Source organism: Lepidochelys kempii, chromosome 2 (genome assembly GCF_965140265.1).
Source record: "Lepidochelys kempii isolate rLepKem1 chromosome 2, rLepKem1.hap2, whole genome shotgun sequence".
NCBI lineage: Eukaryota > Metazoa > Chordata > Testudines > Cheloniidae > Lepidochelys > Lepidochelys kempii.
Genome location: NC_133257.1, coordinates 261,839,346 through 261,865,528, shown reverse-complemented (window position 1 = coordinate 261,865,528; position 26,183 = coordinate 261,839,346). Strand labels below are relative to the sequence as shown.

Below are 26,183 nucleotides of genomic sequence, written 5' to 3'. Positions count from 1 at the left end.
ACCTAGCTTAAATAAAGATTTTCCATAAGACTTTAATAGGCTTTTAATATGCTCCGATCAGATGGCAGGCTAAGTTATTTTAGATTCATTTAATAGATGCTAAGACCTTTATGGTCATCTGGTCTGACCTCCTGCATAACACAGGCAGTAAGGTTTCACCCACTGATCCCAGCATCTCGAGCCCATAACTTCTAGTGGAGCTAAAGCATTCGGTCCTGCTGCAAGACACAACACCAGGTGTTTCAGAAGAAAGCATTTCCCCTGTCATGCACCGGGTAATTGTTCTTCCCATAGGAAGGGAAGGATTCCTTCCTGTTCCCAAGAAGAGAGGGTCATCTTATACCCTGAAGCATGCAGTTTGGTTACTGTTTTCTTATCCTATCTAACTATAGCTTCCTAGTATGGATCTGAAAATTACCCAGCCCTTCACTAATGCATTCTGGGTGCTATGCATATGTTTCAATCGAATCTCTGTATAACAACAGAGGCCAACATAACATCTATATAAAAAACCCCAAAATCTTAAAGCACCAAAATGATTAGGACTGGAGAAAATGCTTGATAGTGACAGAGTTAGAGAGCTCAGCCTTCAGCTTGCCAGAAATAAAACAGACTTGATTACGGTATATAAGTATCTTCAAGGGAAGAAAATTGTTAGGGGGCTTATTCCTTCACCCACTTACTTCCCTGGTCCTTCTTGCATGAACAGAGAGCAACAATACCCGAAGTCCAAAGGTGCAAACAATTTGATGTTTATTGGGGTGAACTTCCAGCAAGCATGATTCCAGTTTCCTTCCTTAGTGTCCCCCTTCCCAAGCTATGACACCACAGAGCCTTACCTGTGTCCCTGTTCCCATTTCCCCCTTTAGCTAAACATGATTCCAATTTCCCCACCCCCATTCCCTGTTCCCATTTCCCCCCCCCCCCCCACCCACTTCCTGATTGACTGCAGACTATATAGTAAAACTTGAGTTCTGCTTAGCTATACCTGAACCAATCATTTTCCTAAAATTTAACTAACCAATCTTAACATGATTATGTAACCAATTATATCCCACCACCTTAATTAGTTTACACCCAGCAAAATTTATTATACAGCAGAGATTATACAGACAAACAATGGCAAAGTGGGAACTATAATGACAAAACAATACAGAAGTGAGGATTTCACATCCCAGCTATTGATAAGTGAGTTCTTGCCAGACAGGATGCTATCAAACTAAGTTTCCTTTTACATTTTCTAGGCGCTTCCCTTTCTCTGGAGGCGATAGGCATTATCAGGACAGGATTGTATCCTAACAGCCCCATAGCACCTTCTTTCAATGTGACTAGTTTGGAATGTGAGGAGGTGACCGGTCGCTTCCCAGCTTATGGCTGCCTCTGCTGCTTAGCCAAAGGCCTTAGCCTAAGAACAGGACCTCAGACTGTCACAGTAAGAGAAGGCCCTTACACCGGCAGACAGTGATTTTGATTCTTTCTTTTATACCTCTATAACTAGCCAAGTGATAAGAATACACCTAAATTCTTAGAGTCTAGGCCTTTACAGACAGGCCTGAATATCTATATCCTAACAAAAATAGCAAATACTAAAGGGCTCTTTAATCTAGCAGAGAAAGGCATAACAAGAGCAAATTCAAGTTGGAAATTAGGCATACATTTTTAACTGTGAGGGTGATTAACCATTAGAACAAATTCCCAAAGGAAGTGGTGGATTCTCCATCTCTTGATGTCGTCAGATCAAGATGCTGCTCTGGAAGATGTGCATTAGTCAAAATCAAGTTATTGGGCTCAATACAGGGGCAACAAGGTGAAACTGAAGGATTTGTGCTATACAGTATCAGAGGGGTAGCCATGTTAGTCTGGATCCACAGAAACAACGAGGAATCCAGTGGCACCTTAAAGACTAACAGATTTATTTGGGCATAAACTTTCGTGGGTAAAAAACCCACTTCTTCAGATGCATGGAGACATGCATCTGCTATACAGGAGGTCAGACTAGTGGTGCCTTCTGCCCTTAAATTCTAAGACTCTATGAATGAATACATAAATGAAGAGGGCCAGCAGCAGCGCTGAAAAGAGCAGGGGTTTCCAAACATCTTCTGTGCTGAAGACAGATGCAAAGAAGTCAGCATCAGTGACTGCTCAACTCTGCTGCAAAACAGGCCCTTAGCCTTTCTTTTTAAATTCTTCTAACATCAATTACATTTTTACGTCTATTTAGTGCTGGTGAAAGGTGCCTGAATGACACCCTGGGAGAGCGAGGCCTTGTCCTGACCTCCAGAATGGGCACTTACAAGCAACCATAGTGCAAACGTCTCACTCAACGCTCCACCAATATGCCTCGAGCCTGACTTGAAGGGCACCACCCATGGGGCTAGGAGAGTAATGCAACCTCCATGACATTTTTGATGTTGGTTTCTGTGTCACAGATACCTGTCAAGAAGGAACCAAACAGAGACACACTAGTTTACTTTGTCCTGGCCACTGAAAAGGCTTAGGATCAAATTCAGACAAGTGATTGAGAAGTAAGAAACTCCCACCACTCAGCCGCTGAGACCCTCCATATAATGCTTGAGTGATTCCGACAGATTCACAGTCTGAGCCGGTGATGTGAATCAAGGGGCTTAATCTGAATGAAGTTGATGGGCAAACACACATGCTGATCAGCTGAGAAATGTTGTGTGGCTTTGGGAAACTGCTCCTTTGAAATATATTGAATCAGTGCATGTGGATGTGTTTTATACACACAGCTACGTCAGAGGGGACGATGATCCTGGAGGAAAACATAAAATCATCACCGATAAAGTTTGCAGATGACACCGAGCTTGGGGGAGGGGCAAACAACGAAGAGGCCAGGTCACTGATGCAGAGTAATCTGGATCGCTTGGTAAACTGGACATAGGGAAACAATAGGCCTTTGTAATAGGGCCAACTGTAAATTTATTCAACCAGGAACAAAGAATGGTGGCCTTGCTTACAGGATGAGGGACACTATCCTGGGAAGCAGTGACTCTGAAAAGATCTGGGGAGTTGTGGTGGATAATCAGCTGAACAGAGCCCCGAGTGCAATGCGACAGCCGAAAGGGCTAATGCAGCCGTACCCAAACTATGGGTTGCGACCCCAAGTGGGGGGAGGAGGGGTGTCACGCCATCAGCGGATGGGGGTGCAGCAATCCTGAGTGTGCGGGATTGTAAAATAGCATCCTCTGCACAGCATGAGCGTGCAATATGGCATTCGCCAGGTCACGCCGCATGGAGGATGTCATTTTGCTCTACAAAATGGCATCCTCCATGGAGCATGACCTTGTGTACAGGACGTGTGTGAGCTCACACTGTGTGGAGAACGCCATTTTAAAAACGAGTCCTCTAGGCTGTCTGGGGTCACGGGAAGCAATATATCTGAAAATGGGGTCGTGAAGGGGAAAAGTTTGGGAACCACTGGGTTAATGCATAAAGAGGGGAAACTTGAGTGGGTGTAGAGAGGTTATTTTTACCTCTGTATCTGGCACTGGTGTGACCACTGTGGAATACTGTGTCCAATTCTGGTGGCCACAATTCAAGAAGGATGTTGATAAATTGGAGAGGGTTTAGAGAGGAACCACAAGAATGATTAAATGATTGGAAAACCTGCCTTACAGTGACAGACTCAAGGAGCTCAATCTGTTTAGCCTTACAAAGAGAAGATTAAGAAGTGATGCTAGACAAATTCTAACTGGAAATAAGGCATACATTTTTAACAGGGAACGTAATTAACCATTGGAACGATTTGCCACGGTCGTGGTGGATTCTCCATCATTGGCAATCTGTAAGTCAAGAGTGGATGTTTTTCTAAAAATTATGTTCTAGTTCCAACAGAAATTTTTTCAGGGAAGTTCTATGGTCTGGGTTATACAGGAGGTGAGACTAGATGACCACAATGGTCCCTTCTGGCCTTGGAATCTATGTATCCTGTAGTTAAAGCACTGGAAGTCAGGAGATCTGGGTCTTACTCCTGGCTCCCTGATAGAATCGCTTGGCTTGACACTGGTCTCACACACATTGATGTAGATGCCAATGACTTCATGATCTTACTCCTGATTCATATCTGTGTAAGTGAGACTAGACTCAGTACCACTCTGTGACCTTGGGTAAGTCACTTAACCCTGGGGCAGTTCAGATTCCCCATGGGCTATTCCTATCCCTCTCAGTCTCAGGCTGACTTCATTAATATTTCTGGAGGAGCTTTGTGATCCTCGGGGGGAAGGGACTTTATGAAGTTCCCTGTGTACAGGGACAAGGTGATGTGATTGGACACACATGGAGGGGACTGATTCTGACCTCACTTCCGCTGGTGTAACTCCACTGATGCATCAGGGTAAAACCACCATACAGGAGCCCACAGGCCCTCATTCTCCACTCACACTCATTTACGCAAGATATAACTTCACTAACGTTACTGGAGTGACTTCCAATTGACACCAGCAGGCCCGAGAGGACAATCAGGCCCCACGGAGTGACACATAGATCTGACTCAGACACACACTCTCTGTTACTCCAGTTTCATGCTGCTGTAATGCCACTGAACTCAAAGGAGTTACACTGTCATAAAACTGGAGCGACGCCTGCCCATAGTGTCAGGATGTCTTGTAAGACAATCGAGGAGCCAGGCTGATGTGCTCCAGTTGAGGATCTGGTCCAAAGTCGTGGGGAATGAGGACGGGCACTGTCTTTTGGTGGAGTCTCTCCCTTGTATAATCTCATATAACCCACTCAGATGCCAGCTACCGAACATACGTTCTGCTGCTGGGCCTCCTTGGCCCATGTTTCTTGGCAAAGCCAACAGCCCCAGAGATGCAAAATTTACCCATCAGTGACAGAAACACAGTCAGAAGAGTCACTTCTCCTCTTAATGAAATGCAGGTCTCCTCCAGAAGGAGGCTGAAGATGTATCGAGTTGCTTTGTGCTGATCCCTTGGACTGTCCCCAGGAGGTTCGAGTCAGGGCACAGTTTATTCGGGCAAGAGCAGTCAGAGCTCAGCCAGCCACGGGAGTCAGAATGAATGACTCAAGTGGCAAAGCTGTGTGTGACCGTGCAGGGCAGTTCTGCCTTTGGTGCACTTGGAGAAAAAAGAATCCATTCCCTAAGAGTCTAAATTTAACGTGCAGCTGCACCTGCTGGAACTTTCAGCCGGAGCTAATCTTAGAAGCCGGCTGAGGGAGCAATCTGCTGGAGAGACACTTAATGAAAGATCTGGTTCTCCCCCCACCCCCCAACCCACATGAGGTTAACCCCACTACTGTCTTGCTAAGCTACAGCTGATGTTAGAAGCCAGCTTGGTGTAGGGGAAAGAATGAGGAAGGCCTGAGTTCTAATCCCGGCTCAGTGCCCAGCCTGGGGCTGAACAATGTTTCATTCCCTGGCCATTTTTAAATCAAGATTGGATGCTTTGCTAAAGGATCTGCTCTAGTTCAAACAGGAATCGTTTGAGGAAAATCGTCTGGCCTGTGTTCTACAGGGGGTCAGACTAGATGATCACAATGGTCCCTTCTGGCCTTAGAGTCTATGAATCAAAGTCACATGTGGTCCCAGTTTCCTCACCTATGCAATTCTGTGGGGATAGGGAATTCTAGCACTTGCCCATTTCCCTCACAGAGGTGTTTTGAGGCTCGCTTCCAGGTGTCAATGCTAAGCATTATCGTGTTTCACTCCTCCCGTGATCAGGTTCTCTCAAAGGACCGAGAAAGGCAGTCTCCACCAGGAGACGTCGTTACAAACAGTCGCTGCTTTAATTACATGTGGCTAAAATCCAAAATGATTCCACCATTGCACAATCCCAACAAATTCCACCATTGCACAATCATCAGAGGACAAAAACTTTTCACAGCAGCCAGATTATACCATTAGCACCAACATTCTGCACTGATGTAGGGGCCAATCCAAAACCTCAATGGAAAGACCCCCCTTGACTTCAGTGGGTTTTGGATTAGGTTCTTACACCCTATGCAAACCCACTGAAATCAATGGAGAATTCAATTCGGCTTTTGATCCGGTATGTCACTGTGACCCCATGTGGGACACTAGAGTGAAAGAAACCATGACCTATGTATATTTCAGAATCATTTTACTCCATATTTACCTAGTTACTCCTTCTCATAACACAAGAACTAGGGGGCACCAAACGAAATTAATAGGCAGCAGGTTTAAAACAAACAAAAGGAAGTATTTCTTCACATAATGCACAGTCAACCAGTGGAACTCCTTGCCAGAGAATGTTTTGAAGGCCTAGACTGTAGCAGGGTTCAAAAAAGAACTAGATAAATTCATGGAGGATAGGTCAATCAGTGGCTGTTAGCCAGGATGGGCAGGGATGGTGTCCCTAACCTCTGTTTACCAGAAGCTGGAAATAGGCGACAGGGGATGGATCACTTGATGATGACCTGTTCTGTTCATTCCCTCTAGCACCTGGCATTGGCCATTGTCAGGAGACGGGATACTGGACTAGATGGATCTTTGGTCTGACGCAGTGTGGTCATTCTTATGTGCTGCTCTCTGGAACTGGGTTAGGTCCAGTCTCAATGATTTGCTTCACGTTATGACCCGGAAGCATAAATAAACAACACACTAATAAAACTGAGATGATACCATTCAAGAGGGACAAAGAAAAGAACAGGATCTAGAGAGATTAAAGACATGGGTAAAAAATGAGATTCATCTTGGCAAAGTTGAAACTAATGCATAAGGGGGAAAATAATCCAAAACCCAGATATTCAGTGGCAGGGAGAATTTGGAACCTGGCTTTGAGCAGCCACAGCCCCCAGCCCCAAAAAGCAACACTCCAACGGACACGCAGCTTACAAAACCAGCTCCTAAAATGCTGCAGTTTAAAAGCCAGAGAAGACGCTGCCTGAAAAAGACAATCAAAGTAGCTGAGCAGAGGCAGTGGGCTGCTGGGCATGCAGGAATCACCATGGCATCAGCGATGTTGTGTGTAAAATGGCCATGCAGCCCACGCACAGCCAGCTAAAAAGCAAGCATTGCATCGTGATGGGTTGTGTCTCTCTCGAACTCCAAGATGCAAAAACATACAATAGAAACAAAGAAGATGAAGAGCTCTACAGCGATGCCCTCTTTCCCACCGTACAGTTGTAGGAACTTGCTTGCATAGCTTAAACCCACCTGAGCCAAATGGAGCCAGTCCCCCAGCAGCAGATGAGAAACATCCAGGTCCCTGGCTTACAGACTCCTTGAGCTTCTGCCAGTTCAGGGGCAGCCCTTGGGACAGTGTGCCGTTTCCATTAGCTTTGGTGCATGAGCAGAATGGGATGCAGCTGTATTTGGTCTGTAATAAAAACTGATTGTCAGTTGACGAGACAGATAGGGTCATATCTGAGACTGTTGTTATCACAAACTCGGTGACACTTTGCAAGGTTCCCGTATCTTGAGGAGTCTCTGTTGTCTTCCATTCATTTCAGCTCATTATCAACTGGATGTTTCCCTCCATCTTCTGGATGGACAAATTGCTCCACAGATAATAAGCTGGAGATCTAGGCTTAATTCCTGGCTGTGCCTCAGACTTCCTGTGTAACCTTGGGTGGGTCACCTAGTTCCAGATTTTCACACACACTCAACCACCCAGCTGCTTCCTTTCTGAATAATGGGTCGGGTGTTTGGACTCCAGGCCAAACCAGGGTTTTGGCTTTGATGGCACTGAAGTCTCAAGAGCTGTTCTCGCAGACCTCCATCCCCAAATGACAACACTTTGGTGAGATCAATTGATCTTAGGCGGCTTCCACCATCAATGATAGAAAACTCAGGAGAGCTCTGCCACCTCTAAACTGCACCCAGATTAAATCTAGGAGAAGAGGCCCTCCTCGGTCTGGAGCCATCCAGATTCCAATACAACAGTGGTAAGTTCAAATCTAAAGCCCAGTCTATGCGGAAATTGCACCGAGTTAAGAAAACCTGTCTCTACGTAAAATTAGTTAAATCGGTGCACTCTTCTTGTGTGGACACTCTTAAATCATTTTAGGCCTGGTCTACCCCAGTTTTTTTATTGGTATTGCTATTTCGGTGAGGGCTGTGATTTTTCACTGAAATAGTTATATCAGTAGCAGGGCTGTAGTTATTCCAGTATAGACAGCTGCCCCCCTTCAGGTCGGAGAATAACCATAAGGCAATTTTATACGAATATAACGATGCCCACACCAGGGAGTGGGTTGTACTGCTTTAACTACACCAGTAAGAGTGGCTGATATCTTTCTGCTGATTTAATTACATTGATTTAATTAAATTGGTGCAATTTCTGTGTGCAGACCACCTCTGAGGCTATAGATTAAGGGAAGAAAATAAAAGAAACTTATGTACCAATTTTACAAGAGCTATGAATTGTTATACTGTAGTTACTCTCCTCACGTCAGTCTGTCAAAACTAATTTACCTTGTCACAATCTTCAGGTACACAGCAATTTTCCTTCTACCTGTCTTTGTCTTGTTCACACATTGTTATTACATTACAAGAACTGCTTTGAGAAGCCAGCATGTATCCCCATGAGTTTCAATCAGGCTTTTTTCTGTTCCCCTGATGTGACAATGCCAGAAGGATGTTCTGTCCCAATGGAGAAGACCTAACACAAGTGAAAACCAAGATCATAGAATATCAGGGTTGGAAGGGACCAGGAGGTCATCTAGTCCAACCCCCTGCTCAAAGCAGGACCAAACTCCAATTTTTGCCCTGATCCCTAAATGGCCCCCTCAGGGATTGAACTCACAACCCTGGGTTTAGCAGGCCAATGCTCAAACCACTGAGCTATCCCTCCCCTTACCCCGAGAGAAAAGGAGATCTTCTCTCCTCTCTGGGCCTGTCTATACTGGGGGTATTTGTACTGATTCATAAATATAAAGTAAGGCTAGAAAGTAGGAGTGGCAGAAGGACCCTAAAATTTGGGGGACCACAGGTCCGAAATCATGACCCCGCCCCCCCCGCCCCCGTGCACTGGGCTGCCCCCAAGGCCTGACCCACGCACCGTCCCTGCGTGGATGTAAATTTATATCCACGGATACGTCCGCGGATATAAATCGGTGTCTGTGGACCCGCTGGGCTCTCCCGGGAACCGCAGCGGGGAAAGGAGAAGAACGTGGGGGCACCGCTCCCAGGAGCCAGGGCCCGTCTTCATCCCCCACGCCAGCAGCTCCTCCGGCAGGGCTGTACCGCCCCCAGTACCCCACCCACTGGGGCAGGCACCAGGCTCACCAGCAGCTGTCCCTGGTTGCGCTCTCGTGTTCAAGCAGCACACACTCCCCCAGACGGGAGACACAGATGGGGGGCAGGGCTGGGGCCAGGGCTGCCATGCCGGAAGAGCTGCCAGCATGGGGCACTGGCTCCTGGGAGCGGCAGCCCCATGTTCTGCTCCTTTCACCGCTATGGTTCCCAGGAGAGCCCTGCGGTTTTGCGGATACCAATTGATATCCGCCGATATCCGCATCCGCAGATATAAATTTGTATCCGCGCAGGGCTCTTGTGGTTGAGCCCCACTTCCAATAGGGGTAGACCACACCGTTGCAAACTCTAGATTACACTAACGCAGCACATCTGCACTTGGGGTTCACATCTACGTATATTGATACAAATGTCCCCAGTTCAGACAGGGCCTTTGTGTCTTTCAGGCTAGGTCTACACTGCACAGTTAACCCAGGTTATTAGCACCCAGGTCTGAGCACAGAGGTTAGCTTAGCCCAGGCGTGAGCAGCCCCATGGCCAAGCCCTGCCCAAATTACTGAGTCCTCACTGCTTCTGCTCTCACTGGTGTCTGGGGGCCTGTCCCAAGGGTGGTTGTGCAGAGATGCTCTAGGATTCTTGTAAAAGCGGCAAAGGGTCCCGTGGCACCTTCTAGACTCACAGACATACTGGAGCATGAGCTTTCGTGGGTGAACCCCCACTTTGCCGGATGCCACGAAAACCCACGAAAGCTCATGCTCCAATACGTCTGTGAGTCTAGAAGGTGCCACGGGACTCTTTGCCGCTTTCACAGATCCAGACTAACCCGGCTACCCCTCTGGAGCCAGGATTCTTGTGTTCATTGCCAGCAAACTTGTCTGTCCTTTGGGGGAATTGTGGGAAGGGACTAAAGCACCATCAGTATCCGAGGGACTTAGGCTGGGACTGCCCATTTTGCAGTGCGGAGGCAGGCTGAGGTGAAGCGGAGCTCAGGTTCCAGCCCCACCCCCTGCTGGGTAAGCTAGCTCAGGTGCCAAGCACCTCCAGACCCGGGTCAAAGGATTTTCTGTGCGGATGGGAGATGGGTTAGGGCTAAAATCTGGATAAAAGACTGGGTTAACTGTACAAGGTAGGCGCACCGATCATAATAGTTGGGAGGGGGGAGGGAAAGAGGTGCAGGTTAGGGGGCAGGGATTGACCTTTGTAACGGAAACATTGCAGTGCAAATTGATGTCTGAAAGTAAAAACTATCACTATATAGTGATAACATAACGGTATTTATAACAGGTTTCAGAGTTGCATCCGATGAAGTGAGCTGTAGCTCACGAAAGCTCATGCTCAAATAAATTGGTTAGTCTCTAAGGTGCCACAAGTCCTCCTTTTCTTTTTGGTATTTATAACGGTTCCCCTGCCTGGTTCATCCATTGTAAAACGCTCCCATGAGCTTTTTGAGCTGTCACAAATTTGCTTTATTATGGTCACTATATCTTGGCAGCCACCTCGGAGCGCCGCAGGGGTCGTGATGCTACATACCCTGGCCGTTGGGAACGCCACAGAGACAGCAGCAGAGCTGGCCCCCAGGCTGGATCATCTTCCTCAGAAGTTATTATGAAACGTGCGGCCCTTTTTTCCCATTGAAAATTTGTGAATTTTTTCCAGCTGGCTCTAGATAGCAGGGAATAGTGGGCAACAGAGAGGGAGGACAGCCCGGTGAGTAGGGCGCCAGTCTTGCGTCCCGGCTCCACCAGACTCTGTGTGACCTTGGACAAGTCACTTAAGCTCTCTGTGCCTCAGTTCCCCCTCCGTACAATGGGGATAGTAGCACTGCCCTGCCTCCCAGAGAGGATGGGAGGAAAAATACATTAAAACCGTGGGGCCTGTTCTGACACAACAGTGACGGGGTTCCATAAAAATACCACAGACAGAACAGACCCCAGAGCCGCATCCTCCAAAACCACAGGACCCTACCACATGTTCTGTGGGAGAACCTCCTTTAGCTGCTTCCAGTAGAGGGCTATGACACACAGCTAAGCATATAAAACACTCCTCCCCCCACCAACAGTTACCCTGGAGCAGGTCACTGGAATGTCTCCCTTCCCTTCCCCTCTGCCCCCCAGAAAATCAACTATCCAAATGACCGGGACAGCCTTAGCTGCATCACACTGACAGTACGATACGACACCTCATTGCATATCTCCAGATTTAGCGTCATAGTGTATTTTTAGCCAGGTGAGTCCTGCACTCGAGGTTGAAGAGAGGGAGGGGGAAGAGGGGTAACAAACCCTACAGTTCACCGGCTTGGGGGCTGGTTTTTTTTCCTTTCTGATTCATCTGAAGGAAAAGCTTTTTCACCTGCGCTATGAGGAAGGCTGCCAGTCACACGCTGGCCTTCCGGAAAAGCCCAGCACTGATTCATGAGCGGACAGACCATTCCCAATGGGTCCAGGCTGCACGTACAGCTGTTCCTCCAGCCCCCTCCCTTCCCGGTTGTCCAATGTGTCCTATGAGAGGGTGATCGGCTTACACATGCTCCAATATGGGGGCCTTAAGCTTTGTGAGGCTGCGGTTATATATAAAGCCCCTCGCTGAGGCCGCAGCAGACAGCCAGTTGTATTAGCAGCAAGTGCTTCACATTCTTAGGGCTCCAGCTGTCAGGAAGCAAGGGAGAGCTGCACTGCTTCGGGGAAGTCTCTCGGCTGGGAGATAGGGGGGGAAAAAAAGGAGAAGAGCAAACAAGCTATTACTTTCAAGCATGACACTGCCAATAGATCAAGCAGAAGAGCTGCGTCTCTACCAGCAGACGCTCCTCCAGGATGGGCTCAAAGACATGCTGGACCACAACAAGTTCCTGGATTGTGTCTTGAAAGTCAAGGGGAAAGAATTCCCCTGCCACCGGCTGGTGCTGGCAGCCTGCAGCCCCTATTTCCGGGCAATGTTCCTTTCAGACATGGAAGAGAGTAAGAAGAGGGAGATCGACCTGGAGGACGTGGACCCCGAAGTCATGCGCAAGATCCTCCATTACATCTACACCTCCGAGCTGGAGCTCACCGAGCAGAACGTGCAGGACATTTTCTCCGTGGCCAACATGTTCCAGATCCCCTCCATCTTCACAGTCTGTGTCTCCTTCCTGCAGAAGCGTCTCTGCCTCAGCAACTGCTTGGCGATCTTCAGGCTAGGCTTGATGCTGGATTGTGCCCGCCTGGCAGTGTCCGCCCGGGATTTCATCTGCGACCGCTTTGCCCTGGTCTCCCGGGATGAGGAGTTCTACAAACTCTCCCCTGATGAGCTCATTGCTGTCATATCCACTGACTCCCTTAACATTGAGAAGGAGGAGGCGGTCTTTGAGACGGTGATGAAGTGGGTGGAAGCCAAGGACCGCGAGAGCCGGATCCAGGCCTTGCCGGTGGTCTTTGAGAGCATCCGTTTCCGCCTCCTGCCCCAGGACTACATCAGGGACCATGTGGAGAAGCACCCCATTGTGAAGTCCATCCCGGAGCTGCTCAAGAAACTCCAGGTGGTGAAGGACGCCAGCGAAGGCAAATTCATGGTGGTGAAAAAGAAGAAGGTGAAGAAAAGCAGTGAGACAACAGCTGGGGACAATGCTGTCAATGGAGAAGTGGCCGAGGGGGATGATAATGAGGAGGATGTCCTCCCAGGGATCTTAAATGACACAATGCGCTTTGGGATGTTCCTCCAGGACCTCATTTTCATGGTGAGCAGTGCTGGGGCGGTGGCCTATGATCCCAGCGCCAACGAGTGCTATTTTGCCTCCATCTCGGCTCAGATCCCAAAGAATCATGTCAGTCTGGTAACCAAAGAGAACCAGATCTTCATAGCAGGTGGACTGTACTACAATGAGGACAACAAAGAGGACCCCATGAGCTCCTACTTCTTACAGGTACCGGCTTTGTTACTCTTTTGCTTCTATGGTCCACTAGAAGGATCATTGATTTTTAGGTTCTGCATAGCACAAAGCCAATGCAACTCACCGTCATGTGTGTTAGTTGTATTTGGCTTGTGTGTCCCTTATACAAATGCATGCCACAAGCATTTTATTGCTCTGTCAGACATTGTAGAGACTGATTGAATATGGCTCGCTGTTACGCATTAAGTCAATGGCTTGTTACATAGTAATATGTAGGCCATGAAAATATTTAGATACTCATGTGATGGTACTATAGAAAACTCTGAGACAGACAAATTAGAGAGATAGAGAGAGTGAGAGAGAGTGTATGGAGATAGATAGATAGATAGATAGATAGATAGATAGATAGATAGATAGATAGATAGATAGATAGATAGATGTGTTGCAAAAAGTTTGGAATTTCCAAATAGGGCTAATGTGGTGACGACTGGGTGAGGATCTTTGGCCTGTGTTATGAGGAGGTTGGACTAGATGATCATAATGGTCTCTGCTGGCCTTGACATCTATCAGGGAGGTTTTTATTTCAAAGCTGGTTTGTCCCTCTCTAACAGCAACTTGTCTTGTGAGCTGGCAGCAGGCTAAGCCCTGTTTGATTTTGCAGCCCTGGTGAGCAGTGCTGGGGTGGGAAAAGCACAGAACCATCATTTTATTCTTACGTTACTTGGGGGAGTGGGCTGCATTATGGAAAATGCACAGTTAACTCCCATTGCCAAAAACTATTCTGATTAAATCTCTTTTGAAGGCTGGGAGACAGAGCTAAAGCTGAGGTGGTTATGGTATCAGAGCTCCTCCTGGCACAATGATTGCTCAGTAACCGAAAAATTTGAGACCAGCTCAGCCCAAGGAGACTGAGCTGTATAGAAACGTGCAAAGTCATCGTCGAGTAGCCTTCCATGAAAAGAGAAGAGGCCATTTCTACAGGGCACTTGGGTCCTGTTTATCACCATACGTGTAGGAGCCCCCATCATGGAGCAGGACCCCACTGTGCAAGGCACTGTATGAGCCCGGAACAAAAAGACAGTCCCTGCCCAAAGACCTTGCAAGCTAAGTATAAGACAAGAGCCAGCAGGTGGATACAACTGGAGCACATGGAAACAAGCAAGGAAAGGACCCGCAGAGAATCTCCACCCTGGGGCTGCTTAGCAGGAGGCTGCAGAACTGGGCGTGCCCTTTGGTACCTGTTGGAATGGGCTCAGTGCTTTGTCACTGCATGCTTGGCCCCTGATATTTTATTTTAATTTAACAAATTGACAGAGTAAGCAAATCCATTTATACGTCAGAGAGGGACTGGTGCATAGAATCATAGAATATCAGGGTTGGAAGAGACCTCAGGAGGTCATCTAGTCCAACCCCCCGCTCAAAGCAAGACCAACACCAACTAAATCAGTGCATACTGTACCCTCATGGCTATTCGTTTCCTTGCAGTATGATCACCTGGACTCTGACTGGCTGGGCATGCCCCCTCTGCCTTCCCCCCGCTGCCTCTTTGGCCTGGGAGACGCAGAAAACTCCATTTTCGTGGTAGGAGGGAAAGAACTGAAAGAAGGAGAACAGACCTTGGACTCCGTCATGTGCTACGACCGATTGTAAGTGCCTGAGAAGCGAAGCAGCTAGGCTGGGGTGTGAGAATGAATCCATCTGTACAGGGACCTAAAAATTGATGTCACATCTAGAGACAGTCTCTGAATGCTAGATCCAGTCACCCCAGCAAGTGGAATTGTCCCAAATCCAAATCCCTCCCTTGCAGCTCTGATCCATCTCCGGTACCATCTGTTGGGTTTATTGCAATTGAAACCTCCAAGGGAAAGGGGATTGAGGCCGTTAAGGGGCAGCCAATCAACACTAATTTTATCAAGGGCTAGACTGTGCCTTTGGCTATATTCACACAGGAACTGCCCGGAGATCTCAGAAGGCAGGATATGGCCCTTAATGTTTTGGGCACCGGGGCAGTCTCATGGGTGTGTAACAGCCCTAAGTGCAGCCATCAGCAAACATGCCCCTGGTAGATGGTCACGGGCAACAAAACTGGACTCTGGTCACAACCGCTTTTTAGAATGATGCCGATAAAGGGATTCAAAATCTCTCAAACCCAGACCTCTCAAGGGTCCAGATCCTTCAAGGTTTTGTGGAGGATACTCAGAGGATCAGGCTCATGGAGAATCTGTTGGCCTCTATTTACAACCAAACTTGAAATGACCCTTTTCCTGGAGGATTGCAGCCCCTGACCCCAATACACCCCATAGGGTGCTATCCTTTGCCACCCAGCTGTTGAACATCATATGCTCAGAAGCATGAACATCAATTGCCCTTGCCATCTCAGTCCCAGCGAGCGTAGCTGTGGACAAGAATAAGCGATCCAAGTGACTGCTTAGGACTGATCTGGCACCAAAAGGACCAGCCTGATTTCCCTCCCCTCTGGCAATGAGACCAGAAAGGGAGAGCGCACCCTACCAAATTCTCCTTCATCTATGGGAGCAGAGAAGGTGGTGTCATACCAGTCATTTCCCTGTAAAGCTAGTTGCCTCATTAATATCATGCAGCAGGGAATTCCCAGGGTTAATAATACATTGTGGAAAGTATTTCCCTTTCTCTGTTTCGAGGTATTTGCATTCCAGTTAGGTTGAGAGCCATGATGCACAGTTTGAAAAATTAAGCGTACACCCACCCCTCCGGCTCTTATATTTTCCATTATCCAGTCATCCAGTGCAACCCATTATGGACTCAGCTGTTAAAAAGCAAGAAGCAATGAGTCATCTGGAAAGATGGAGGTTCACCCACTTCCATCCAAGACAAGGATAGCACATAAAAGATATGGTCTAGGTCAAACCAGAATTATTTGGGGGAAGTTCTATGGCCTGTATTATACAAGAGATCAGACCAGATGATTACAATGGTCCCTTTGGGCTTTATCATCTATGAATCTGTGAATCATAACATATCTATTCCCAACACCTAGCTTTAATCTACTCTGCAGAAAGCCACATGTCCCATGCACTGTAAGTTCTTCTCATTGGAAAAAAGCATCAAACTGTCTTTTCCCACTAATCTGGAATTACAGGAGCTGCCCGGCTTCCCCACAGTGGTTAAGACTAATCTTAGCATATGCTTTGTATACTGCACTATGAACTGCCTGAAGTATTAAATCTCACTGAAAGGCAAACAGAAATGCCAAACAATCTCCCTGTCGGCCTGCAATAAGCTAGAATAGCTAGTGAGCTGGAGTCTTTTACTCAATTTATATTTAGACATGTCTGAGCTGTTTTATTTAGGCATGTCTGTTTCATAGGCAGAGATTTCAAACCAGTTCCCATTCCTATCAACCATGGTGTTTATCTGTGCCCTAAAACTCTCTTGGGGGCGGGGGCTCTCTTTGCTAAGTGGCCTGAAGTGCATGCAGCTGAAAAAGATTATAACCAGGGAGAGCTTTCAGACTGTCTTCTATGCAACTGGGTTTCAAAGTGACCAGCACAATAATCATACACGGCCCCACTTTATTGACAGCTGAAATTTCAGCAAACAGTCTTATCTTTTGATGAATGGATTATTCCTGCTTGAATTAGGGGGTTAGACTTGGTAGATCTAAGGCCAATTCAATCCAGAACTTTTTGGTTTCTATGGAAGTGCCTTTCTCTGGTCTTCAGTCTGTAGAAAGAGAAATTTGTCCTTGTGTGTGAGGGATTGTTTGTACAGCATGGTGGAGTCGTGTGTGCAGTGTTCGTACAGAATGGTCGAGTGGCTACAGAACAAGATGGAGTCAAGAGATCTCCATTCTAGTGAGGGCTCTGACTGTGACCTGCTTTGGGAACGCAGACGAGATACTTAGGTCCAGATTTTCAGATGCGGCCTTGAATTTTAGGTGCCTCCATATGTGGGTGCCCAACGTTAGAAAACGAGAGCCTGATTTTAAGAGGTGCCGAACACCCAAAACCCCAACTGAGTGTCACATGTAGGGCACCTGAAAACTGAGCTACCCCCAAATTAGCGGTAACTTCTGAAAATGTGACCCTTAACCTCTCTGTACATCAGCGCCTCCCCCTCTGTAAAACAAGGATAATGCAGGACTAGCTACCTTACAGAGGTATCAATCAATGAATGTTTGCAAAGTGTTTGAGATCCTGGGATAGAAGGTGCTGTATAAATATGAAGCCAAATATAACAAGCTAAGCTGCTGAGAGGATGCTACAGAAAAGAATGCGTATTATAGCAAGTATCCCGTATGGCGTTTCTTTTTCTTAGTGGTTGACTATGACTTTTGTTAATGAGTTTTTAGACTCCATGCACTTTGGGCAGGAACTGCATCCATCCACCTACGGGGTTGGAAAGCCCCTCGTGTCTTCTGGATGCTACCCCCATCTAAACAATATAATACCCTTGCTTTTCATAATCCTTATACAGGTCATTTAAATGGGGCGAGTCAGATCCGCTCCCCTACGCAGTCTATGGCCATGCTGTGGTATCAGACAAGGATCTAATCTATGTCATCGGAGGCAAAAGAAGTGACAAGTAAGTGAAAGAGCAAGGGATATAAAAGGAGTGGGAGGGACAAAACACCTCTGATGGCACGTGGGTTTGGCTGCTTTCATACCCTAGGTCATGACTACAAGAAGGAAGTTGTGGAAGGAGCTCTGTTGGGTACATAAGTAGCATTCTAGGGTAACCAGCAGATTAAGGAGTGGAGGGGAACAGACGAATCAAATGGGACTGTGGGGGGGCCTAAGACATGGAACCCTTCACTTCCAGGCTTCTGGTCTGAGTCCAGCCTTGACTGTGTTGCTAAAGTTTCTCTCAGGGCCCTTGGACCACCTGTCTAACTCCATTGAGATCAATGGGTGATCTGCACAACGAAAAAGGACAATATAAGGCCACAATGGAGAAAGGATATCCTCCTCCTTCCCCATGTTAACAAGCATAACAAATAGCAGGAGAGGACAGAAGAGACATGAGAATCCCTTAGCAGGGAAGCTGCCTGTCATCAAACCAATGAGCCCAGCCTGGGAGAAGGCTGGTGTGGCATAGCAAGATCCAGCTGTCGCAGCTGCAGTGGTAGAAAACAACTTCACAAAACAGTCCCTCACTCCCAGTTGCCATTTATTATCTGCAGGGAGCAAGGCCTCAGCATAACCTGCCTTAAATGAAAATTCCAGCCATTGTAAAACAGCAAAAATAAATATTGACAAAATAAGCCTGGCCTACCACAGCAAAGATAGGCCCTGCACCAAAGAGATTACAGTCTGGAAAGAGGGTATATACACAGCCATATACCTCCTAGATTGTAAGCTCTTTGGGGCAGGAACTCTTTTTATTAATTTCTGGTACAGTATCAAATTTCATCATCAGTACTTAACAAATAAGGCCTGCTGCTGGGTGCATGCATACAGATCCCTGATTTGCATATAGCTAGACAGACACATAGCTAGTAATGAGTGTACACTCTGATGGGTTTGGACCCTTTGGGGTGTCACCTGATGTGCTGGGATGCCACTAAGCCACCCTATTCTGCCAGCCTGGGTCCCCTTTACCTGGCCTCTTCCAGCCAAGCACACAGGCAGGGCCATGCCCAGCTGTACAGAGAGACAGAGATCCATTGTGGGATGATTCAGGGTGCTCGCCCCAGCACTCTGGTGCCCACTCCCTTTAAGGGGTACAAACCCAAAGGTTTTATGAAATTTGCCCCTTCCCTCAATGTGGAGGGAGATATGCACAACTTCTCCCCCCCACCCCCAGTTAGAAATTACATAAACTGAGTTATGAACAAGAAATAAGTTTATTAACTACAAAAGGTGAATTTTAAGTGAATAGAAGAGATAACAGACAGAACAAAGCAGATTACTGAGCAAATAAACCAAAGTATTCAAGCTAAGCTCAATATACTTAAGAAACAGGTTACAAAATGTAATTTCTTACCCTAAATGTTATTTTAGGCAGATTGCAAAGTTTCTGTGTTTCAGAGTTCCAGTTACATTCCTTTTCAGACTGGCTCAGTCACCCCTGGCTCAGTCTGGACTCCTCCTTGTCTTCCCTTCAGGTGTCTTTTTCAGTCTTTCTTCCTGGGCAGACAGGTCTGGAGAGGAGGAGTCCCATTTGCCTTCCTCCCCCCGTTTAAATAGGATTTACATAAGGCGGGAATCTTTTGTTTCCCAAAGATGACCCCCCTTCCCTTCCAGTGGAAAGTTACAAGAAGTCCAAGGTAATGTTTAGTATCAGGTGACAAGACCACCTGACTCTGTAGAATCACAGCGTCCATGAGTCAGTGGCTGTGTGGAAGGTCTGCTGGAAGGCCAAGCCTTTTCACAATTCATTGTCCTCTCTGATGGGCCATCAGCCCTGTCTGGCTTTTCCATTGTTGTACCTGAAGTGTTAGTGGTGGGCATTACCCACAGCAGCATAGCTGAAATACAGATACATAGTCAATATTCCTAACTTCAGATACAGAAATGATACAGGCATGTAAACTGGATAATTGCATTCAGTAAATCATAACCTTGCCAATGATATCTTACAAGACCCATCTTGCATAAAGTACATCTCAGTTATGTCATATCCAGACCATGAGCATATTTTCATGAAGAATATGGAGTGAAATGTTACATACACAACACCAGGGTGCTCGGGGTCAATAGCGTGTACACAAGAAAGGTGCATGTTGTACAAAGGAAAGGCATCTATTGAACTGGGCTCAACAGTAAAACGCACCGACCCCAATTTCAAGTGTAGCAGCAGAGTCTGAAAGTTGCCGACTTAGATCGATACTCCAGAATTCCCATCCCTCGGCCCAATGGAACCATTCCATGTAATAATTCAGTGAGGTTGCTTTTCCCTCTTGCCCTTTCGCAGGAAGTGCCTGAACAAGATGTGCGTCTACAACCCGAAGAAGTTTGAGTGGAAGGAGCTGGCTCCCATGAAAACTGCCCGTTCTCTGTTTGGAGCAACCGTACACAATGGCAAGATCTATGTGGCAACTGGCGTGACCGACTCTGGCTTGACTGACTCGGTGGAAGCATATGACATTGCAGCTAACAAGTACGTACCACGGCTCATCCTTGGGATGAAAATGCTCTAGGGAGCAGTTGCAGGAATGTAGGAAACAACCTGCCCCCGATCAGCCAATGATTTGAAGCTGTCTTGGCTCCAACCATTCAGTTCCTTGTGCAACTGATGCACCTCTTCATCTGGTGTTAGTTACTGCCAATTGCCAGTGCTGGGCCAGGGGCATTTGTCTAGCTCCAGAGGCTTGGGGCGATATCAATAGCTTGAATGCCCAGAGAGCCTGGAGAGTGGGGTCACTCAACCAGGATGGAGGCGGAAGGCCTGAGCCGTTGCATCCCCAAGCATTGGGATGGGGTCTCCTTCCTGTCTGGATATCAGGATATATTGCAATTTCCAGGGGCAACTCTCACTTCTCAGCCTGGCGAGGGTCTGAACGAAACTCAGCTGGGAGGGGAGATTTCTGACTCCTTCCTGCTCACTAACAGCTTGATCCCCACTGACTTCAATGGGCGTGAGATCAACCCCTGAGAGCGCTCCGTGCACAGGCCATATAGCTCTAGGAACTCGGAAGGGGAGGAATCCTCCCCAGGGCTGTAGTAGCCCTCACACTGACCACGCTGCCCCTCCATGGTTTTGTGTAGTCTTAGATCTACTCCATTGCCCTACCCCAAAAGCCCCTGGTGAGTTTGGTGCTCTGTAGTATGCAAGGAGGTGCAAACTCTCCCCTCTCCCCGCCTACACACACTCAGCAGAAGCCCACCAGTCACACTGTGTAAAGCATGACAAGCAGGCACTCATACTGCACTCCTTACTGGGGCATATAAGAACCTATACAGATCAGAATAGGACAGATTGTTTCTGGTGTGTCCAGGGTCTTCTCCATCTACCAAGGGGAGTTGTGGGGGCTCAGCACTCCTGAAAATCAGGCTGTGGATGTCTGAAATAGGGCACCCAAAACTGGAGGCTGCTTTTGAAAAAACTGGACCTAGGAGCTTGTCTGAGGGCCACACAAGCCGGCGAGTCACACTACTGGGATTAGCGCTCCGAACTCACCAGATTCCAGGCCCACATCCATGCTGACGTAGCTGCACTGATAGAGGGTGGCCAGAACACCTTGCTAACGAGTCTAACCTTTCTGCCCGGCAGGTGGGAGCCCTTCACTGAATTCCCCCAGGAGCGCAGCTCTGTCAGCCTGGTGAGTCTGGCTGGCAGTCTGTATTTACTTGGTGGATTTGCCACAGTGGAGACGGAGTCAGGAGAACTGGTGCCAACCGAGCTCAATGACATCTGGAGGTAAGGGACATAGCCATTGCGAGCAAAGGGCATGGCTGGGGGCTGAGTTCTTCTGGGGTTTTAACTAGTGACGGTTTAAAATCCATTATTCTCTTGCCTTTAAGCAATACTCACTTCTCCCCAGCGATTTTAAAAAGATTTAAAAAATGAAAGAGGGTACAGAAATGAGGGCCACAAAAACGATTCAGAGGCTGCCGAGGATGCCTCACAGTGAGAGATTTAAGGAGCTCAGCTGGTTTAGCTTATAGAAAAGAAAACTGGGAAATGACAAGCACAGGGTATCACCTTCATGGGGAGAAAATACCAGGTCCTGAAGGGCTCTTTAATTGAGCAGAGAAAGACAGAATAAGGGCCAATGGCTGGAAGTTAAAGCCAGACAAATTCAAACTGGAAATAAGACACCATTTTTGTTTTTGAACAGTGAGGGTGATTAACCACTGGAACAAACTAGCAAGGGAAGTGGTGGTTCTCAATCTCTTGATGTCTTCATATAAAGCCTGGGTGCGTTTCTGGAAGATACGCTTTAGCCACACACAGGTTATTGGGCTCAAAACTGAGGTAACTGGGTGAAAGTATATGGCCTGTGTTATACAGGGGGTCAGACTAGTTGATCATAAAGGTCTCTTCTGACCTCAAAGTCTATGAAACTGGAAATTAAATCACCCTTTAACCAAGGCCTTGTCTGCACTAGAGAAATTTTGCACAAAGTTTCCCGCTATTGCTAACTCTGGGGTTGAGTCCCACTGGTATGTGCTTAATCTTGGTGCCAAAAGGCAACTCAGTGTTCTAAGTGCAATAGTGACCAAATCTGCTTTGAACCAAGATGAAATGCGAGACCGCTTCCAAAGCAGGTTGATTGTCAAGACCTAACAAACTTGGGAGGAGAGGGATCTATGGGATGAGAGCCTCAGCTGTGTCAATTCCCTGAGCTCCACTGACTTCATGTGAGCTATGGCATTTTATACCAGCTGAGGATCTGGCTCTGTCACTTCTCTGGCATGGGATCATAGCAAAGCTAGGTGCGTATTTACCAAGCGATGGGGGTTGTTTGAGTCTTGGGGGCCTCAGTCCAGTCCCCAGTGGAAAAATACCTACTTCCCCAAGACCGCTCTAACTGGCACCCTTGTCAGCAGTCTCAGCAGAGAGACCACTGCCATTCAGTCCGTAGGAAGTGACCTATCCCTCCCCACTAAATGTGCCCCATCAGGGGCAGGGGGGCAGGTATACTGGCAGGGTACCATAAGGAAATTTGCTAGTTGATGCCTGTACTGTAGCAGTTCTGTGGAGGGGACTCAAGCCTCCAGAACTGTCAGTCTGGCATTTTTCATCAGCTCTAAGAGCCAAATTCAAAGTCTCAAGACTTCGATGGACTTTAGATAAGGCCTAAGTCGATATTCAAATGACAGATACTGACCAAACAAGTCCTTCCTGCCAATCTTGTTTACCAAACACCGCACTCTGTCTGGAACTCTACACACAGAGACATCTAGTGGCTGAATAACATACTACAAGTAAACACATCACTAGAGCAACACTGAATCTGACTATTTGTTGTAGCCAAAGCTGGGATGGGGAACACAGTTGAGAATAGAGTTCTTTGCTGACCATAATATTTTGTCTCCCTCCCTTCAGGTATGACGAAGAAGGGAAGAAGTGGGAAGGTGTCCTCAGAGAGATCCAGTATGCCTCAGGTGCCACCTTCCTTCCCGTGCGCATGAATGTTTTACGGTTAACAAAGATGTAAATGACGTGATGATTTATGTTGTTCCTGGGTTTTTCTAAGTTCACATTTATTGATGTGAATGGGGTGGGGAGGGATTTTATTGGTTAAGCCAGAGAAACATTATATCTGTGATTTGTTGCCATTTTACTTCACCCAGCAGGGAAAGGGGAAGGGAAAGAATTAGAATGGACCCTTACAGGAGCTTAAAGGCTAAAGCACTACTTAGAACCCAGATCTGGAGAACGCAAGGAGCTGTGGTGGCCTGAGCACTGGACTCATTCTATCTCTCGGAACAGATTTGTTTCCCTCTTCCTGGTCAGGAAAGGAACAGTAACCACATTTTCCCTTCAGGGTAGAATCCTCTGTTTTTCAGGAATTCACATCCTCCCCTTCCCCATTTTCTCCCTCCATCCAACAAGGCCCTTCATCATCTCAACCACGCTTCTGAATGGGGAAGGCTGGAGGCCGATCCCAAAAGAATGGAGCAAGCCAGAATGGCACAAGGGTCACCCATGCAAGGGAATCTCAAACTCAGCTCCTCCCCACACCCGGTAGCCAGCCTTACCACACAGGGGTCAGTTGTCAGCAGCAAGGGAAGCAGGAGGTCTGTGCTGTAGGCATTTGGAGCTGGTCTGAAGCATGTAGCATTAAGCCAAGTGAGAAGTCTTGGCCGATCTTTTGAGCGGAACTCACCATAGAAAGAAAAGAGTAAGTGTTGGAATGGGTAGGGGGATTTTGCATGCTGGAACAGCAAACAGCGCACGAGAAAGGTAGGGCTAAAAGGAGTGAGCACTGAAGAACAGATGCAATCAGACCAGACCAGACCATGGTGATAGATGTCTCAGGACAGACACACACCCTCAGACTGACCTCCACACCTGCCTTTTGAGTTTTATTTCCTGGGCCTCATTTAATCTTTGCATTCAGATGCTCAGTTTCTGCTTCCTTTGAACAACTGTTACAGAGGCAGAAGGGGAAAAATGCCTTCTTGATGTCGTCAGTTATTAGCTCTCCTTCCCACTAAGTAGAGGACCTTCATCTTTCTCTTCCTTCTAATGTAATTAAAGAACCTCTTCTTATTGTCTTTTATGTCCCTTGCTAGGTGTAACTCATTTTGTATCATAGCTTTTCTGATTTTGTCCTTACCTGCTTGTGCTATTCTTTTGTACTCCTCCTTAGCAATTCATCCATGTTTCCACTTGTTGTAGGATTCCTTTTTGATGTTCCGGTCATTAAAGACCTCCTGATGGAGCCATATTGGCTTTTTACTATTCTTTCTATCTTTCCTTTGCATCAATGCGTAAAAAGTAAAGGTAAAGATCTATAACAAGTTGATATATCTATTTGCTTAAGAGCAGTACTTTGATGCCTGCTCCAAGGAGGTGAGGGCTACAACGTGGGAGAAATCCTCTATATTTGTGGTAGCAGCTGCAGAAGCAGTTGACTTGTCCCTATAGTCCCGGTAGTTTTATTTCTGTTCAGTTTGATTAACTACCTGGAGTCTGCATCACCCTGTTCTTCACAATAATAGAACCAACAAGTCACAGACTGCAATGATCACACACAGAACTTTGAAAGGCTTTGTTGCATCAAATTTCATTTTTCATGGGGTTGTTTTATATTTACGATGTCACGGAAATTTGTAATGTCCTTTCCTTATTTTCTCTTAAATCACAGTTTGCAAAATAGATCAGTAAAAATCAAGATCTCAGCAGCTTTTGAATCAGTGGAAGCATCCTACCAATGAAATGTGCATTTTTTAGGCGCCGATAACAATTTTTGGTAGAAACACAATTATACTTCTAGTAGACACAAATCTTTGTTGAAGTGAAAGTCTAAGGACTCTTATGTTACTTGACCAGTGTTGTATTTTACAATAAAAAATGTGAAAGACACACAGTGTGTTTATGAGTGTGTGTGTGTGCGTGTGACAGACAGAGATGAGAGATATAAGTAGGAGCATTGCCAGATCCAGGGACGTGATCATTCCCCTCTATTCGGCATTGGTGAGGCCTCATCTGGAGTACTGTGTCCAGTTTTGGGCCCCACACTACAAGAAGGATGTGGAAAAATGGGAAAGAGTCCAGCAGAGGGCAACAAAAATTATTAGGGGGCTGGAGCACATGACTTACGAGGAGAGGCTGAGGGAACTGGGATTATTTAGTCTGCAGAAGAGAAGAGGGGGGATTTGATAGCTGCATTCAACTACCTAAAGGGGGGTTCCAAAGAGGATGCATCTAGACTGCTCTCAGTGGTACCAGATAACAGAACAAGAAGCAATGGTCTCAGGTTGCAGTGTGGGAGGTTTAGGTTAGATATTAGGAAAAACTTTTCAGTAGGAGGGTGGTGAAGCACTGGAATGGGTTACCCAGGGAGGTGGTGGAATCTCCCTCCTTAGGTATTTTTAAGGTCAGGCTTGACAAAGCCCTGGCTGGGATGATTTCGTTGGGAATTGATCCTGCTTTGAGGATTGCACAGGGGGTTGCACTCCTGAGGTCCCTTCCAACCCTGATATTCTATGATTCTGTGACCATTTCATAGCAACTAAACATTAGAATCAAATTGCAGCTGCATTGAACAGGTTGGAAACTAATTGTCATGAGCTCAGCTGGCTCTGAGCCTCGGTGCTAGGCAACCCAGCAAGCTCATCTGGTCCCACTGAGCCTTCTTCAAATGGTCCTGCTTCCTAACTCGGCACAGGAGCCAGTAGCCCGCTACTTGAGTCTGGCAGCTTCAGCAGCACGGTGGGTGCTCAACGTGTACCATGCCGTGCCCTGCTTTTGCTTCCACTTCCTGCTCCAGCCCTGTTCCTGCCTTGCCCCTGGCCCACTTCAGTCTAGTCCTTCCTTTCCTGCTCTCATTCTGACTCAGGCTCTGACCTTTGGCATGGCTCCTCACCTGACTTCAGCTTAGGGTTCCCAATCCTGACTCTGGTTCTGATCTTTCGGCTTGGCTCCTCGGCCCAGACTCTGGCTTCATCCTCAGGCCGGGACCTGACTCCTGGATCTACCTTCACCATTCCTCCACACTGCTGCCACACCCACCGGGCAGGGCCCTGCTCC

The 26,183-nt window shown here is 47.2% G+C and overlaps 2 protein-coding genes across 2 annotated transcripts in view; one reads left to right on the top strand and one right to left on the bottom strand.

Annotated features, from left to right (window-relative positions):
- The first annotated feature begins 11,945 nt into the window (after nucleotides 1-11,945).
- Nucleotides 11,946-23,142, top strand: KLHL40 (kelch like family member 40). The gene is made up of 6 exons (XM_073334800.1): nucleotides 11,946-13,091; nucleotides 14,544-14,704; nucleotides 17,514-17,621; nucleotides 19,953-20,138; nucleotides 21,252-21,398; nucleotides 23,031-23,142. Exons 1-6 carry the CDS (start codon nucleotides 11,946-11,948, stop codon nucleotides 23,140-23,142), a joined length of 1,860 nt encoding a protein of 619 aa, XP_073190901.1.
- Nucleotides 18,975-26,183, bottom strand: part of ZBTB47 (zinc finger and BTB domain containing 47) — a 112,708-nt gene continuing 105,499 nt past the window's right edge. Inside the window, exon 7 of the mRNA XM_073334798.1 lies at nucleotides 18,975-19,506. Within this exon, the coding sequence (XP_073190899.1) occupies nucleotides 19,489-19,506 (18 nt within the window). The 3' untranslated portion in view covers nucleotides 18,975-19,488. The remainder of the gene's footprint in view (nucleotides 19,507-26,183) is intronic.

Excerpts from the sequence above, each read along its gene's own strand:
- KLHL40 (XM_073334800.1), top strand. The coding sequence starts at position 11,946 with ATGACACTGCCAATAGATCAAGCAGAAGAGCTGCGTCTCTACCAGCAG. Across the intron at positions 20,139-21,251 it reads TATGACATTGCAGCTAACAA|GTGGGAGCCCTTCACTGAAT; the intron begins GTACGTACCACG and ends TCTGCCCGGCAG. Across the intron at positions 21,399-23,030 it reads GAGCTCAATGACATCTGGAG|GTATGACGAAGAAGGGAAGA; the intron begins GTAAGGGACATA and ends CCCTCCCTTCAG.